General features: G+C 37.1%; 1 protein-coding gene across 1 annotated transcript in view; it reads left to right on the top strand.

Annotated features, from left to right (window-relative positions):
* DCBLD2 (discoidin, CUB and LCCL domain containing 2) overlaps nt 1-18,933 on the top strand; it is a 103,721-nt gene that overhangs the window by 17,551 nt on the left and 67,237 nt on the right. The window contains exon 2 of the mRNA XM_032351257.1: nt 5,876-6,103. Within this exon, the coding sequence (XP_032207148.1) occupies nt 5,876-6,103 (228 nt within the window). The remainder of the gene's footprint in view (nt 1-5,875; nt 6,104-18,933) is intronic.

Genomic DNA, 18,933 nt, shown 5'->3' on the forward strand with positions numbered 1-18,933 from the left:
GGGTTTGACAGGCAGAAACTTAGGAAGGACACGGTGGCAAGGAAGTAAAGCTTTCAGGAATAGGTACTTAATACTGGACGCGAGGTCCAGTCTGGGCAGGGAAAGACATGAGGCCAGGACGAGATTAGCAGAAGGGGAGAAAAGAAAGAAGTCAAATTCACAGAAAGTATGTGGGTATAAGACCCTTGAAAGGTCAGGATACTGACCAGCAGATTGAGACTTTAAAGTTTTTGAGTTTTCACAGGTGGATAGAAGTGTTTCTAACAATGGCAAAAAATAAACTCCAGGTTGTGCTTCTGAGAGAGTTACTGAAAGTAAAGGTCATCAGGGAGAAGATGAGTGAGCATTACTTTCTCATAGATTTGTACTTTTCACAAGACACGAGACAGTGCACTTGAAACCTTAAAGCTAATGTAAATTTCCACTGGACCATTGTTCTGTTACTTCAGGTTGTGGCCAGATGCCCTGTATCTACATATGATGGGCAAAAGCCTTTCTGGTCTTTTTGGACTGTTGTAGTATCCTCAAACAAAGAGAGTTTATTGAGCATGTTACTACAGGCTAGGCACTCAGTACTAGGTATTTTCATATAATATCTCATTTAATTTTTACCCTATGTGTTTGAGTTGTTAGTATCCCCATTTTACAAAACTGGGGTTTAGCAGAGATAAATAACTTCCTGAAGGTCACAGTGAATGGTGGATAGGACATTTAAATTCATTCTGTAACTCCAGAGCTCACTTGCTTAACCACTGTGTTCTAAGTAGAGACTGTGTTTGGTGGGGGTTAAAGAGGATTCATACATCTCACATTCCTTCATGTAATTCAATTTTGTAAATTACCACACATGCAGAGAATAGTTTGAGCTTAAAAAAGAATGAAGCTGGGAACTATTTCTTTTTCTAAAAATTGCCATAGTGACCTTCTTTAGGCTTTCAGAGCATATCCTTCTTATGGAGTGTTTTTTTTAAATGAGCAAAATTAAAGTAGTACTTTGAATTATTTGAGATTTGTGGTGATGCAACTTTAAAAAACCTTATGGGACTGATAATAGTACCTCAGTCCAAAAATTCTCAGTGCTAAATACTGCATTAAAAATCTTCATTGTAGCCAGATGAAATAGGATATACTCATTATTTCCTGCAAGTTAATCCTTGGAGTACTTGTCTATTCTAAATGCCTTTTTTTTTTTTTCGGTTATTTTAAGATCTCACAGATACATTATAAGATGTGACAGAAATGACACTTATTTAGACGGAATACAGTTAGACTCACCTGTTGACAATGATGAAAAAAGTCCTTGAAAGCTCACTGGAAAAAAAAAATGTTCTTAGTTCTTAGTTTATAATGATTGTAATAAAAGTTATGTTACTCTACATTTGTGGCATATTTATGCAAGTTTCTGCATTTGTGTTTGGTACTGTTAAAGTATTTTTAGAAGTCAAGCAGTATTTATATTAGTACAAGTCAATCATTAAGATAATTTACATTACATATTAGTAATGTGACTAAAATATGGGGGTGGCTGCAGTGTCACAGGTCATCAGTGGCACGAGCATGTATTGATTAAAAAAACAGCAAACACTTGATCTGAAGTTTAGAGCAGCTTAAAATAAGAATATGTTCTTTGTTGTATTAATTCATTGTTATTTAAATGTTTAATGTTCTGTTTTCTCTAGGGATAAGTAGTTTTAAAAAAAAATTTTTTTTTCCTGGGAAGATACCAAAATTTGTATCTGGCTTAACACATCTGACCTTAGCCTCTTCGGAGGAAGTGAACACATGTTCTATGAGTAATCCCCTAGATAATCAGCAGCCAAACAAAGGAGCAGTAAGATCAAATTCCAGTGTTTTTTCTCCACTGAAATAAAACTGAAATTCAGAAATTGCATTAACAGGCTTCTGTCCTTTATGGTCAGTTATACTGTGGTGGAGACCATCTAGAGGTGGAGGAGGAGGAGAAGCTGACAGTGATGGTGGTGTTGATGGAGGTGGAGAAGGAGAAAGATTTGGTGATGTTGGAGTTACTGATGAGGGCACATGGGTTGGTACTCGGATAACCATTTTGCAAGCTATTTTTCCCATCATAGTTATGCTGTCTTTGTGAGTTCTGCCATGTGAAAATGAATAACAGTAGGTGGTGTTCCCTGGTCACCAGTCATTATTTTTTCCAGCATACAAAACTAAGCAGAAAATTTGGAGACTTACTCCTGACCCTGTTAGCATGCTACCTTTTTCAGACCCTACTTTTAAGGGGTGTTGACCCAGAAAAAAAAATTACTCAAGGGCTGTAGACTAATAAAAAGGACATTTTCTTTTCTTCAACTTCCATTTACTTGTTTTAAAAATTGGGACGTGGGACTCAAAATCTTTAGTATAACTGCTGACTGTAGGAGGAAACTATTCCTCGGGTTGTACCTGCAGTGGACAGAATAGCGTCATCCATTGGGCCAGAGGAAGCTCAGCTAAGAACTCACTCAGATCTTCTGTCTGAGGTGTCCTGGACTTTGCTCTAGGTCAGCCTTCTCAACTTTGGTTCTGTTGATGTTTAACATCGGCCATTCTTTATTCTGGGGGGCTGTCCTATGCACAGTGTAGGATATTTAGCAGCATTCCTGGCTTCCACCCACCAGGTGCCAGCTCACCCCCTCTGTTGTGACAACCAACCCAAAATATCTCCAGACATTGCCAGGTAGGAGGTAAAATTGCTCCTGTGGGAGCTTCCACATCTCCCCCATTTGAGCATCACTGTCTAAGTGATGATTAGGTGATTAACTGATAAAGACTTTTTTCCAGATTTTACTTTTACTTTTAAATATTTTTTCATTTTAAGTATTGGTACAGAATAGGATTTGCTTTTAAGAATTGAAAAACTGGAAGCACATTTTCTAACTTAAGGGTAAAAGTGAGCACAAGGTCTTCTTAGAGAATTCAACATTACGACCTTTAGTGTTTTATAGTATAGTGTTTTCCAGAGTGCTGGTGGGGACCCTTCAGTGGGTTGGGATCATATATGCAGGAGTGTATAGGGTCACAGTGTAAAATGTATTTCTTACTTTGGAATAGCTGAGAAAAACATTTGAAAACTGCTGGCCTAGTGATAATGTATAAACCCAGCCTCCCTTTTCAAACTGGGATATTTTAAACATATTCTCCATAGGGGTAGGTGTTTATCCAGGCCAGCTAATCTATTTGTCTTGTCAGGTTAAACTTCTTTTTTTTTTTTTTTTTTTTTATTAAAGATTTTATTCATTTATTTGACAGAGAGAGAGAAATCACAAGTAGACGGAGAGGCAGGCAGAGAGAGAGAGAGGGAAGCAGGCTCCCTGCTGAGCAGAGAGCCCGATGCGGGACTCGATCCCAGGACCCTGAGATCATGACCTGAGCCGAAGGCAGCGTCTTAACCCACTGAGCCACCCAGGCGCCCTCAGGTTAAACTTCTTGAATAGTCTTGGAAGTATGAAACATTCAAAGTTGTTCATTTTCGTAGTAGATTTGAGACTTTCATTTAACTTTGGTTTCTGGTGCATACCATCTTTTTTGCTAGGGGAGGAAGCTCTGAGCTCCATCACATATTTTAGAACATTCTTGGCACGTTACTTGTTACTTGTGGACTGTTCATGCCCTCCCCCTCACAAGATACTGAAAAAAGACAGCTCCATTTTAATTGTTTTCTTCATCAGCATGCATGCAAAAGTCCTGTTTTTCAGCAGTTAGTATTTATTTTGTTAACTTGTAGAAATTATACTTTATGGAGGAAAGGGCAAGAAACACTTTGTGTGTTTAATGACTATGAAACATAAATACGAGCATAAAGACATCTAAAAATTACTCCTAACACTGCTTGTACTCTTTTTGTAAAAATCATTTTAAAATGGCAACCTTAAGTTAAATAGTCTGTGGGGAATACATAAGATGGGACAGTCTGCCATTACCAAGTCATGAATTCAGCTGCTAATAGGAAATTTTTGGCTTCCTAAAATCTGTTGCACTTCCAGCCACTTAAAAAGCTGCTTTAGTTTCTATCGACTAAAGAAAATACATTTATATTTTGAGTTATTTGTTCAGTGGCTACTTTTCAAAGATTTAAACACTCTAGAAAGCAGTTTCATCTTTTCAATAGTGAGAGAACGTTTTCAGAGTAGTTTCATAATGTTAGAAACTTTGTCTTAGGGGATAGTTTTTTTCTCTAAGGAAAAATTTTAATATTATTCAAAAGTTATTTATATTACAGTTTATTTTCATAGTGAAGGTTTTTATGTCCCTGTTTTTCTAATTTAGATGATATTCAGTAGAGGTATTCAAGGTATTTGCATCATAGTTTTGGGGAAAATTTTAATTTTTTTTCTTCTGAGTTGTATAACGTTTAAGTTCTATATTTGCAGAAGATGAGTGGGTGTATCACAAAAATTCACATGTTTATTTCATGGTGCCTAGTTTTTGTGTGCAGTATGAAAGTGGGTGTGGAGATAGCTAAAGTTCAGTGTTGCTCAAAAGCTGAACCTTATAGATGTTTCTTTAGGAAACCAGATTGCTAGTATTGACCTTTAAAAGTGGGCCAACAATACCAGTAGGGATTTGAGAATAAAATTTCTTGACCAGGAAAGGATATGAAGTGTTGTCATCATAAAGTAGGTAAATAGTTTTTCCTTTATTGAAGTGAGTTTTGAGACTGGTTTGAAATTATTTTTTCATTGGTTCATATTCAGCTCCTTATACATCTAGTTAATAACTATTTTGCAACTACTTGCTAAATACTATATTAACTTTTTATTCACAGGCTTTTAAAGCTTTTATTCATCTTTTCTAGTAAATGGTATCAGCACTGCATTATTCTTAATAATAACAATAATATAGTAGAAAAATCCTCTTATGGCTGCCTATATCCATATTGACTTTAAAACTCAGCACTGCCACTTTTTGATAGAGGTTTTTTGTGCTAAGTACTGAACTATTCCAAAGGTGATTATAAACGGCTATTTTGAAGGAAAAAAATACTATCATTTTAGTACAATGTCTTCATCTTCCTTTTAGAAAGAGATTCATTGGAATCCCGTTGTTAAGGAATGCTACATGGTACAGTTGGAGCAGCAGCTGAGACATTCCATGCCTCTTCTAGGTGCTCCAACACCAAATTTTATGATAAAAGAAGGATCAAATAATACTATATTAAGTTCCCTGAGTTCCCACAGTGAAGGAATTCTGGAACAGATAATGTTGCTACCAAGATATGAAGGTTATTTTTCCTAATCTTTACTAAGTCATTAAACTGGTATTTTTTTCTCACCATTAATTCTGTAGGGAAAAAGTGAGGTTTTTGGGGAGGGACTACTAAAAAAGCAAATTTCAAAAGAATATAAAATTAAATTTTATTAAAAATAGCTTAATGCCTTCAAGACTGAGTGCCTTGAAATACTTAATATGGTCAGTAATCAGCATTTCGTGTAAAGTGTTTTTAGATATTCTACTTCTCACAGATTTTAGAAGGGTTTGTGATGAATGGATGAAGCTGATCACATACTTTGATTTGTATAGTTTACATTTACTTTGAATGATTACTATGACTTGATATTCTTTTAAAGATTAGATTTATTATGTATATAAAGTTGTTGCTTAGCTATGTTTTCTTCTGTTCATTGAAATTAGAAAGCTCTTTGAACTCATAAGGGTAATCATTGATTATTTGACCTTATCTGGCTGCTTTTGGTTCCTGTGAGCAGATACACTAAGAACTCTGCCATCCCTTTTATTGTGTGTAAGGAAAGTGTTGGATAAAACAGCTGTCATACATATTTTAAAATTTTCACCAAAAATATCCTGATTATTTCTAATGTTAAAGATATAATTATAATTTATTCTTTTAATTTTTTTTAAGGTGATGGATGTGGACATACTGTACTAGGCCCTGAAAGTGGAACCCTCACGTCCATAAACTATCCACAGACCTATCCCAACAGCACCGTTTGCGAATGGGAGATCCGTGTAAAGATGGGGGAGAGAGTGCGCATCAAATTTGGTGACTTTGACATTGAAGATTCAGACTCTTGTCACTTTAATTACTTGAGAATTTTTAATGGCATTGGAGTTAGCAGAACTGAAATAGGTAGGAAATTTTCTTGTAAATGTACATGTAATACATCACTGTCCTGAGTTTTAAAACTGAAGCAGTTTTTGATACTTAACTTTAAATAACTAGACTATATAGAATGATATGTAGGAAACTATTTATGTGGATTATGTGTGGAAATCTCAAATTTGAATCTTCGGGAAGAGAAGATTCTTATCTGTTTATTTACTCTCCAGATAAGCTTGTTGGTACTTCTGCGACAGGATGTCACTCCACTGTTTCTAAGGAGGATGTTAAGTATCTTATTTTTTTGTTTTTTTCTAATCATTTTATTTGCAGTTACAGAATATAAGTATAATTCACGCATAGGAGACAGAATATCATGGTGATTAAGAAGCATAGGTTTTGGATCCAGAGTGCTTGGTATCAAATCCTCGCTCAGCTGTTAGCTTCTGTGTGGTTTTGGACAAGTTACCAGACCTGTCTTTTTCACTTGTAAGAGAGGGAATGAACTAGTAACATGTAAAGTTCTTAGAACAGTCAGTAACATGTAATACGTGCTTACTAGCACTAGCTGCTGCTGCTGTTATTCTTAGCTAAGATCAGTGGTTCTCAATTATGGCTGCATATAAGAGTCACCTGGAAAGATTTTAAATAATACTATATCCCCATCCTAGAGCAGTTGAAACAGAATTGATTAGGTGGGACCCACACCTCCTGATTTGGATTTTAAAGGTTTCCCGGGAGAATCTGCTTGTAGTCATGTTGAGAATATGGCTTAGTCAGTCCCTTAGGCTTAAAGATGAAAAAATGTCTAAGACTGAGTGAACTAACATCATAAAATAAATTTTGAATACTCTATGAGTTAATTTGGAAACATTGGTACAAGTGTATAAAATATCTTTTAGAATTATAACTGGAACCCAGTGTCTATCCTATAAGCATGGTGTTCATTGTCTGCCGGCCTCTTCTCCATATCAAGTCAAATTCTTCCTTTCTTCAGTACTTTTTGGCCTCTTGCCTATGAGAGGCCAAATTCCTGGCCAGCTTCTCTGATGCTGATAGATAACCTCAGTTGTCTCTCAGTCAACTCTTAGTTAATCTGTTAGCTTGATTACCATGTGTATGTTGCTATGAACATATGGTCTCAGATAAGCTTTTAGGGACTCAGATTGCCTAAGGATCTAGAAACCACTGTAACACTAACAGAGGGCAACTGTAGTAAACACGTGATGCAGTAGGAAGTAAACAGTACCACCTAAGCAGTCTTGTAACAGCAGTGAAAAAAGGTGAGCCACAGTCCCATCAAACCCTTAGAAGTTTACAGGAAATAAAGGAGCTAGAGAAACACATTTTATCAAACATAAAGACTCTGTAAATAGCGTTTTAAAAAGAGAAAGGGGAGAAGTAGAGGGAATTGTACTTTAAGAGCTATATCTTCCAAAAATAATGTGTGGACCTTGTTTGGTCTTGATTCAAGCTGCAGGAAGACATGTTAAGATAATCCAGAGAATTTTAAGAGGAATTGGGCATTCAGTGATAGCAGGAATGATTGTTCTTGGTATGTTAATGTTACAATTATTTTTCTTTGAAGATTTTATTTATTTATTTGACAAAGAGAGATGACAAGTAGGTAGAGAGGCAGGCAGAGGGAGAGAGAGAAGCAGGATCCTTGCTAAGCAAGGAGTCTGAAGCAGGGCTCAATCCCAGGACCCTGAGATCATGACCTGAGCCAAAGGCAGACGTTTAACAGACTGAGCCACACAGGCACCCCTATAATTATTTTTTTAAGATCTGATTTGTTAGAGACGTTCAAATCTAATATGCTATTGATACTCTTTTTTACTTTGCTTTTCCCCCTCCTAACACGGAAATCATTCCAACAACAGTGCATAGACGTAGCCCTTAATTCTTTTTACAGCTGCAGAGAACTCCGTAGTGTGGAGGTAGGTACTGCAGTTTGTTTAACCACACTTCTGTGTACAGATGCTTCCAGTACAGTGCTGGAACAAGTAACTTCATGCAGGTGTATTTTTCTCTTCTTGGAGGTGTATCTTCAGAATAAATTCCTGAAATGCGGCTATTGATTCGAACGATAAATGAATATATAGCTTTGTTAGGTATTACTGGAGTCCCCTCTAGAAGGGTTGTGCCAGCTTGGATTTCCATTTAGCAATGCGTAAAAATGCCTGTTTCCCCACAGCCTTGCCAGCATGTGCATCATCATGCTTTCTTAAGTTTTGCCAGTTGATAGGTGGGAAATTGTATCTCAGTATACTTGTGATTTGTATTTCTCTTAGTATGGGTGATGCTGAACACATTTTTTTGTATGTCAAAGGCTTTTTTTTTTTAGAATAACTTTTTGTGTCATTTGCTCATTTTTCTATCAGTTTTTTTTTTTTTAAAGATTTTATTTTTAAAAACCTCTACACCCAAGGTGGATTTCAAATGTACAACCCCAAGATCAAGAGTTACATGTTTTTTTGTTTTTGTTTTTTTTTTAATTTTTTATTTTTTTTTAATTTATTTATTTATTTTATAAACATATATTTTTATCCCCAGGGGTACAGGTCTGTGAATCACCAGGTTTACACACTTCACAGCACTCACCAAAGCACATACCCTCCCCAATGTCCATAATCCCACCCCCTTCTCCCAAACCCCCTCCCCCCAGCAACCCTCAGTTTGTTTTGTGAGATTAAGAGTCACTTATGGTTTGTCTCCCTCCCAATCCCATCTTGTTTCATTTATTCTTCTCCCACCCACTTAAGCCCCCATGTTGCATCACCACTTCCTCATATCAGGGAGATCATATGATAGTTGTCTTTCTCTGCTTGACTTATTTCACTAAGCATGATACGCTCTAGTTCCATCCAAGTTGTCGCAAATGGCAAGATTTCATTTCTTTTGATGGCTGCATAGTATTCCATTGTGTATATATACCACATCTTCTTGATCCATTCATCTATTCATGGACATCTAGGTTCTTTCCATAGTTTGGCTATTGTGGACATTGCTGCTATAAACATTCGGGTACATGTGCCCCTTTGGATCACTACGTTTGTATCTTTAGGGTAAATACCCAATAGTGCAATTGCTGGGTCATAGGGCAGTTCTATTTTCAACATTTTGAGAAACCTCCATGCTGTTTTCCAGAGTGGCTGCACCAGCTTGCAATCCCACCAACAGTGTAGGAGGGTTCCCCTTTCTCCGCATCCTCGCCAGCATCTGTCATTTCCTGACTTGTTTATTTTAGCCATTCTGACTGGTGTGAGGTGATATCTCATTGTGGTTTTGATTTGTATTTCCCTGATGCCGAGTGATATGGAGCACTTTTTCATGTGTCTGTTGGCCATCCGGATGTCTTCTTTGCAGAAATGTCTGTTCATGTCCTCTGCCCATTTCTTGATTGGATTATTTGTTCTTTGGGTGTTGAGTTTGCTAAGTTCTTTATAGATTCTGGACACTAGTCCTTTATCTGATATGTCGTTTGCAAATATCTTCTCCCATTCTGTCAGTTGTCTTTTGATTTTGTTAACTGTTTCCTTTGCTGTGCAAAAGCTTTTGATCTTGATGAAATCCCAATAGTTCATTTTTGCCCTTGCTTCCCTTGCCTTTGGCGTTGTTCCTAGGAAGATGTGGCTGCGGCTGAGGTCGAAGAGGTTGCTGCCTGTGTTCTCCTCAAGGATTTTGATGGATTCCTTTCGCACATTGAAGTCCTTCATCCATTTTGAGTTTATTTTGGTGTGTGGTGTAAGGAAATGGTCCAATTTCATTTTTCTGCATGTGGCTGTCCAATTTTCCCAGCACCACTTATTGAAGAGGCTGTCTTTTTTCCATTGGACATTCTTTCCTGCTTTGTCGAAGATTAGTTGACTGTAGAGTTGAGGGTCTATTTCTGGGCTCTCTATTCTGTTCCATTGATCTATGTGTCTGTTTTTGTGCCAGTACCATGCTGTCTTGATGATGACAGCTTTGTAATAGAGCTTGAAGTCCGGAATTGTGATGCCACCAACGTTGGCTTTCTTTTTCAATATCCCTTTGGCTATTCGAGGTCTTTTCTGGTTCCATATAAATTTTAGAATTATTTGTTCCATTTCTTTGAAAAAGATGGATGGTACTTTGATAGGAATTGCATTAAATGTGTAGATTGCTTTAGGTAGCATAGACATTTTCACAATATTTATTCTTCCAATCCAGGAGCATGGAACATTTTTCCATTTCTTTGTGTCTTCCTCAATTTCTTTCATGAGTACTTTATAGTTTTCTGAGTATAGATTCTGTGCCTCTTTGGTTAGGTTTATTCCTAGGTATCTTATGGTTTTGGGTGCAATTGTAAATGGGATTGACTCCTTAATTTCTCTTTCTTCTGTCTTGCTGTTGGTGTAGAGAAATGCAACTGATTTCTGTGCATTGATTTTATATCCTGACACTTTACTGAATTCCTGTACAAGTTCTAGCAGTTTTGGAGTGGAGTCTTTTGGGTTTTCCACATATAGTATCATATCATCTGCGAAGAGTGATAATTTGACTTCTTCTTTGCCGATTTGGATGCCTTTAATTTCCTTTTGTTGTCTGATTGCTGAGGCTAGGACCTCTAGTACTATGTTGAATAGCAGTGGTGATAATGGACATCCCTGCCGTGTTCCTGACCTTAGCGGAAAAGCTTTCAGTTTTTCTCCATTGAGAATGATGATATTGAGGTATGTGCCCTCTATCCCTACACTTTGAAGAGTTTTGATCAGGAAGGGATGCTGTACTTTGTCAAATGCTTTTTCAGCATCTATTGAGAGTATCATATGGTTCTTGTTCTTTCTTTTATTGATGTGTTGTATCACATTGACTGATTTGCGGATGTTGAACCAACCTTGCAGCCCTGGAATAAATCCCACTTGGTCGTGGTGAATAATCCTTTTAATGTACTGTTGAATCCTATTGGCTAGTATTTTGTTGAGTATTTTCGCATCTGTGTTCATCAAGAATATTGGTCTATAGCTCTCTTTTTTGATGGGATCCTTGTCTGGTTTTGGGATCAAGGTGATGCTGGCCTCATAAAATGAGTTTGGAAGTTTTCATTCCATTTCTATTTTTTGGAACAGTTTCAGGAGAATAGGAATTAGTTCTTCTTTAAATGTTTGGTAGAATTCCCCCGGGAAGCCGTCTGGCCCTGGGCTTTTGTTTGTTTGGAGATTTTTAATGACTGTTTCAATCTCCTTACTGGTTATGGGTCTGTTCAGGCTTTCTATTTCTTCCTGGTTCAGTTGTGGTAGTTTATATGTTTCTAGGAATGCATCCATTTCTTCCAGATTGTCAAATTTATTGGCATAGAGTTGCTCATAGTATGTTCTTATAATAGTTTGTATTTCTTTGGTGTTAGCTGTGATCTCTCCTCTTTCATTCATGATTTTATTTATTTGGGTCCTTTCTCTTTTCTTTTTGATAAGTCGGGCCAGGGGTTTATCAATTTTATTAATTCTTTCAAAGAACCAGCTCCTAGTTTCGTTGATTTGTTCTATTGTGGCTTTTTTGTTTGTTTGTTTGTTTGTTTCTATTGCATTGATTTCTGCTCTGATCTTTATGATTTCTCTTCTCCTGCTGGGCTTAGGGTTTCTTTCTTGTTCTTTCTCCAGCTCCTTTAGGTGTAGGGTTAGGTTGTGTACCTGAGACCTTTCTTGTTTCTTGAGAAAGGCTTGTACTGCTATATATTTTCCTCTCAGGACTGCCTTTGTTGTGTCCCACAGATTTTGAACCGTTGTATTTTCATTATCATGTTTCCATGATTTTTTTCAATTCTTCTTTAATTTCCTGGTTGACCCATTCATTCTTTAGAAGGATGCTGTTTAGTCTCCATGTATTTGGGTTCTTTTCAAACTTCCTTTTGTGGTTGAGTTCTAGCTTTAGAGCATTGTGGTCTGAAAATATGCAGGGAATGATCCCAATCTTTTGATACCGGTTGAATCCTGATTTAGGACCGAGGATGTGATCTATTCTGGAGAATGTTCCATGTGCACTAGAGAAGAATGTGTATTCTGTTGCTTTGGGTTGAAATGTTCTGAATATATCTGTGATGTCCATCTGGTCCAGTGTGTCGTTTAAGGCCTTTATTTCCTTGTTGATCTTTTGCTTGGATCATCTGTCCATTTCAGTGAGGGGAGTGTTAAAGTCCCCTACTATTATTGTATTATTGTTGATGTGTTTCTTTGATTTTGTTATTAATTGGTTTATATAGTTGGCTGCTCCCACGTTGGGGGCATAGATATTTAAAATTGTTAGATCTTCTTGTTGGTCAGACCCTTTGAGTATGATATAGTGTCCTTCCTCATCTCTTATTATAGTTTTTGGCTTAAAATCTAATTGATCTGATATAAGGATGGCCACTCCTGCTTTCTTCTGATGTCCATTAGCATGATAAATTCTTTTCCACCCCCTCACTTTAAATCTGGAGGTGTCTTTGGGCTTAAAATGAGTTTCTTGGAGGCAACATATAGATGGGTTTTGTTTTTTTATCCATTCTGATACCCTGTGTCTTTTGACAGGGGCATTTAGCCCATTAACATTCAGGGTAACTATTGAGAGATATGAATTTAGTGCCATTGTATTGCCTGTAAGGTGACTGTTACTGTATATGGTCTCTGTTCCTTTCTGATCTACCACTTGTAGGCTCTCTCTTTGCTCAGAGGACCCCTTTCAATATTTCCTGTAGAGCTGGTTTGGTGTTTGCAAATTCTTTCAGTTGTTGTTTGTCCTGGAAGCTTTTAATCTCTCCTTCTATTTTCAATGATAGCCTAGCTGGATATAGTATTCTGGGGTGCATGTTTTTCTCATTTAGTGCTCTGAAAATATCATGCCAGCTCTTTCTGGCCTGCCAGGTCTCTGTGGATAAGTCAGCTGCCAATCTAATATTTTTACCATTGTATGTTACAGACTTCTTTTCCCGGGCTGCTTTCAGGATTTTCTCTTTGTCACTGAGACTTGTAAATTTTACTATTAGGTGACTGGGTGTGGGCCTATTCTTATTGATTTTGAGGGGCATTCTCTGAACCTCCTGAATTTTGATGCTCTTTCCCTTTGCCATATTGGGGAAATTCTCCCCAATAATTCTCTCCAGTATACCTTCTGCTCCCCTCTCTCTTTCTTCTTCTTCTGGAATCCCAATTATTCTAATGTTGTTTCGTCTTATGGTGTCACTTATCTCTCGAATTCTCCCCTCGTGGTCCAGTAGCTGTTTGTCCCTCTTTTGCTCAGCTTCTTTATTCTCTGTCATTTGGTCTTCTATATCACTAATTCTTTCTTCTGCCTCATTTATCCTAGCAGTAAGAGCCTCCATTTTTGATTGCACCTCATAAATAGCTTTTTTTATTTCAACTTGGTTAGATTTTAGTTCTTTTATTTCTCCAGAAAGGGCTTTTATATCTCTCGAGAGGGTTTCTCTAATATCTTCCATGCCTTTTTTGAGCCCGGCTAGAATGTTGAGAATTGTCATTCTGAACTCTAGATCTGACATATTACCAATGTCTGTATTGATTAGGTCCCTAGCCTTCGGTACTGCCTCTTGTTCTTTTTTTTGTGTTGAATTTTTCCGTCTTGTCATTTTGTCCAGATAAGAGTATATGAAGGAGCAAGTAAAATACTAAAAGGGTGGCAACAACCCCAGGAAAATATGCTTTAACTACATCAGAAGAGATCCCAAATCGTGAGGGGGGAGAAAGGGGATAAAAAGAAGTTCAAAAGGAAAAAAGAAAAGAATTAAAAAAAAAAAGAAAACAAATAAGAAAAATATAAAAAAGAAAAAATATATATATTAGATAAACTGGTTAAAAAACGTTAAAAAAGAAAAAGGTAAAAGTTAAAAAAAAATTTTACCAGAAGGCGAGAAAAAAAACAAAAAATGAAAAAGAAAAAAATTAAATTAACTGCAAGACTAAAAAAAATCACAGAGAAAAAGCCATGAGTTCCGTGGTTTGCTTTCTCCTCCTCTGGAATTCTGCTGCTCTCCTTGGTATTGAAACCGCACTCCTTGGTAGGTGAACTTGGTCTCGGCTGGATTTCTTGTTGATCTTCTGGGGGAGGGGCCTGTTGTAGTGATTCTCAAGTGTCTTTGCCCCAGGCGGAATTGCACCGCCCTTAGCAGGGGCCTGGGTGAGTAATCTGCTCGGGTTTGCTTTCAGGAGCTTTTGTTCCCTGAGCGCTTTCCGTAGAGTTCCGGAGGACGGGAATACAAATGGCGGCCTCCTGGTCTCCGGCCCGGAGGAGCCGAGAGCCCAGGGCCCCACTCCTCAGTGCGCCCTCAGAGAACAGCGCCAGGTACTCCCGTCTGCCTGACCTCCGGCCGCGCTCCGAGCTCACCAAGCCTGCGACCGGTTCAAGGTAACAACGACCTGTGATCTTACTGTCAGCTCTGTCTCTGTAGCCGGGTTTCCGTTCCAATACCCGCAAGCTCTGCGACACTCAGACACCCCCGATCCTTCTGTGACCCTGCGGGACCTGAGGCCACGCTGACCCCGCGTGGGCTTCGCCCCGGTTCAGCCTCTGGAGCGATGTCCCTCAGCGGAACAGACTTTTAAACGTCCTGATTTTGTGCGCCGTTGCTTGCCGGGAGCCGGCCCCTCCCCCCGGGGTCTATCTTCCCGTCGCTTTGGATTCACTTCTCCGCCGGTCCTACCTTTCAGAAAGTGGTTGTTTTTCTGTTTCCAGAATTGCTGTTCTTCTTCTCTTCGATCTGCCGATGGATTTTCAGGTGTTTGGAATCTTTAGATAAGCTATCTCTGATCTCCGGCTAGCTGAAGTAGTCTCAGCCTGCTACTTCTCCGCCATCTTGACTCCTCCTCCTATCAGGTTTTTTTTTGGTCTTTTTTTTTCCCCCTCTGGTATTAGGAATTCTGTTACTATCTTATTTTAAAATTGTATTTATTTGAGATAGAAGGGAGGGAGCATGAGCAGAGTGAGGGGCAGAGGGAGAAGCAGACTCCCCACTGAGCAGGGAGCCCAATGTGGGGCTTGATCTCACACCCCATGACTCCGGGATCATGCCCTGAACCAAAGGCAGAGACTCAACTGACTGAGCCACCTGGGAGCCCCTATGGAACTTGTTACACAGTTTTGTTGCCATGAAGGTTTTTTCCAGTATAGCAAATTTATTACTCTTTTGCTTCTGGATTCTGAATCCTAATTGGAAAGCCTCTTGTTACATCCCAGTTAAATATAAATTTACCTATATTTTCTTCTAGTACATGTATGTGGTTTCTCTCTTTCTTTCTTTTTTTTTTTATATTTAGATTCTTGGTCCATTTGGGGATATTCTTTTATATGATACAAAATGTAGATCTAATTGTATCTTTTCCAGATGACTAGTCATTTGTCCTAACACTGTGCATTTAAAGGTCTGCCTTTGCCTCATTGATTTAAAATACTGACTTTATCATACACTGAAGTTCTGTACATACTTGATTTCTGGGTTTTCTGTTGTGTTCCACTGATCAATATTTACATAACCAAAACATCACAATTTAAATGATAGAGGCTTTATAATGTGTTTTAATGTGTCTCTCTCTTTAAGGTTGTTCATTTTTAGTGTATTCTTGGCTATTCTCACCTGTTTATTGATCCATATGAAGTTTAATTATCAACCTGTCCAACTTCATAAAAATGTTTGTTAATTTTTTAATTGTGATTGTTCATAAGTTGTCTTTTGGTATGTTAGTCATCCTGTTTAAGAACAAGAGCTGTTTTCTTTCTATTTGTTGAAATCTAATTTTGTTGTTTTCAAGAGTGTTTTGAACTTTCTCGTGTAGATTCTACACTTTTTTTTTTTTTGTTAAAGTTATTCCTAAATATCTTCTCTGTTGCTGTTCTAAGTGGAAATATTTTGGCTTTGTTTTGCCATTGTATCATCTTACTGGTTACTAATTATATGAAGACTATTGATTTCTTCCTTTATTTTTTTTTTAAGATTTATTTATTTGACAGATCACAAGTGGGCAGAGAGGTGGGGCGTGGGTGGTGAGGGGAAGCAGGCTCCCTGCTGAGCGGAGAGCCCGATGAGGGGCTCGCATGTATCCGAGGACCCTGAGATCATGACCTGAGCTGAAGACAGAGGTTTAACCCATTGAGCCACCCAGGCACCCCAAGACTATTGATTTCTATATGATGATTTTATATCCTACTTTACTGGTTTTTTTTTTTTTTTAAATTCAGTTTTATCATTCACTTTCTAGGAATTTCTAGTACGCAATCACATCTGCAAATAGAGATAGTTTTACTTCTTTTCCAATTGTGCCTATGAATGATTTATCTAATTATATTGGCTAATGTTCTCAGTCATTGTTATGTTAATTTGTAGTGGAGATGGTTCTTGTTCCTGATCTTTTCTTTTTAAAAGATTTTATTTATTTATTTATTTATTTATTTGACAGACAGAGATCACAAGCAGGCAGAGAGGCAGGCAGAGAGAGGAGGAAGCAGGCTTCCTGCTGAGCAGAGAGCCCAATGCGGGGCTACATCCCAGGACCCTGGGATCATGACCTGAGCTGAAGGCAGAGGCCTTAACCAGTTGAGCCACCCAGGCGCCTCTTGTTCCTGATCTTAATGGAAATATTAGCTCAGGCTGCCATACCATATACTGGATAGCTTAAACAACATATTTATTTTCTCACAGCTTTAGAGTCTGGAAGTCTGAAATCGTTGTGTCGGATTCAATTGCTGTGGAGAATTCTCTTCCTGGCTTTACAGACAGCTACTGTGTTTCTATGTCCACACATGGCAGAGAAGAGCGGGGAGTGATTTCTCTGTTCTGTTTGTATAAGGACACTAATCCTGTCGGATTAGGACCTTACCTTTATGACCTCATTTAACCTTAATTACCTCCATAAAGGCCCTATCTCTAAATATGTTCACATGGCCTGGAGTGGGAAGGGTTTCAACAAATTAATTTTGGGGGATATATAACAGGAAGTGTCCCTTTATTTCCATTTTCTTGAGTGTTTTTTGTTAGGAAAGAATTGGATTATGTCAGAAAGCTTCTTTAGCATCTGTGGAGATGATTATATGATCTTCTTCTGAAATCTATTTGTGTGGTGGATTAATTAATGGATTTCTTTATTTGAACCAACTTTGCATTCCTGGAAACAGTATTCCTTTGTTTTGTCATTCTTTTAATGTGGCATGGGATTCTGTTTCCTAATAATCTATTTTATTTTTATATAAATATTGATAAGCAAACATTAATATATAATTTATACACTAGCGTATGGGTATAATTATTGTCCTTATTATAAGGTTTAGGTATTGATGTCACATATATAAATGCAAAGAATTCAGAAGTTTTCCTTTATTTCCCTGCTCTGAAAAATGTAGGAGTTTTTGAACAAGCTGGTATTTGAAGATTTCACTCTATGAAACCATCCAGGCCTGATGCTTTTTTGGTAGAATAGGTCCTTATTTATTTTTTCCAAGGAGAAGGATCTCGTTCAAATTTTATCTTTAAGTAGTTCAGTTTTAGTAAGCTCTTTGCCTGATAAATTACCCAGTTCACCTGAATCTTCAAATTTATTTGTAGTGATGTCTGCAAAATAGAATTGTATGGTTTTTTTCCTAATGGTTATTTCAGTGGTTTTTTCCAATGGTTATTTCCTTCATATCATTTTTGTTTTGTCCATTTGTGCTTTCTCCCTTTTTCCCTTGATTGTCGGCAAGTGGTTTGCCTATTTTTTTTTCCAAAAAATGTATTTTGATTTATTATATTTAGATCTATTCTTTTTTCTCTAACCTATTAATTTCTGTTTCTAGTTCTCTTATTTCATTTTCTTCATTCTGCTTGCTTTGGGCATATTTTGTTATTTCTTAGCTTTTAGCAAAAAAATTTTAATTCATTTATATTTCTTCTATCCTTGTTGCTGACTAATGCTGTGCCTTTTACTTTGATCACATCTTTAAGATTGATATACCACAGATTGATTTATTGTATCGGTATTTTTTTTTTTGGAAGTCTGTAATTTTGTTTTGTATTTCCCTTTTACTCGGTACATGTTTTTTATTGGGTATATAGTACATAAATAGATTTGCAGTTGGAATAGCTTTCTTTGTTAATGTTAATAATTTTTACTTTTACTGCATTGTGGCCATAAATATCTCTAAATGTAGTTGTAGTATCTCTACTTTATGGAGCTTGCTAATATTTTCTGTATAACTTAATATACAAGCTTTATTATAAATGTCCCATGTATGTTTGAGAAGGTGTGTTCTCTAATAGCAAGATGTAAAGTTTCTCATTCAGATCTGTCTTATTTATTGTTTAGATTTTCTATATCCTTATTTTTAACTACTTCATCTCTTATTGGTATTTCTCTTCTTCTTTTCCCCTTGTTTTTCTGGTTGTTTTTTTTTTTTTTTTTTTTTGCTTTTATAAAGGTGTTAATTGTAATATATTTATTTTAAATTGTGACTTCCAGTATTAAAAAGTTCTTCTCTTGTCATGTCTAATACTTTGAGTTGAATTCTCTTTTTGACTGACAGTCCCATCTGCACATCTTCCTCCGTATCTCTTACTGTTTTCATTTGTTTGGTATACCTGCCTTTTCTTACACTTTATTTTTAGCCTTTGTAGATCATTTTGTTTTGGGTGTGTTTTCGTATGTAGCACATTTTTGGTTCTTAACTCTGTGAACCTGGTTGAAAATCTTTATTTTAAATAGCTGAATTAAGCCCATTTGTACTTACTTATAAAACTGAAATGTTTTGTCTCAACTCTTTCATGTTTTAAATTAAAATTAAAATGTATTTGTTTTGGTTGTTTCTTTACATTGTTTTCTTTCCTTCTATTTTTAAACTGCTTTTGGAGCTTAATAAGTCTTATAATCTTGTTCTAAGTG

This window comes from Mustela erminea, chromosome 1 (assembly GCF_009829155.1).
Source record: "Mustela erminea isolate mMusErm1 chromosome 1, mMusErm1.Pri, whole genome shotgun sequence".
Lineage (NCBI taxonomy): Eukaryota > Metazoa > Chordata > Mammalia > Carnivora > Mustelidae > Mustela > Mustela erminea.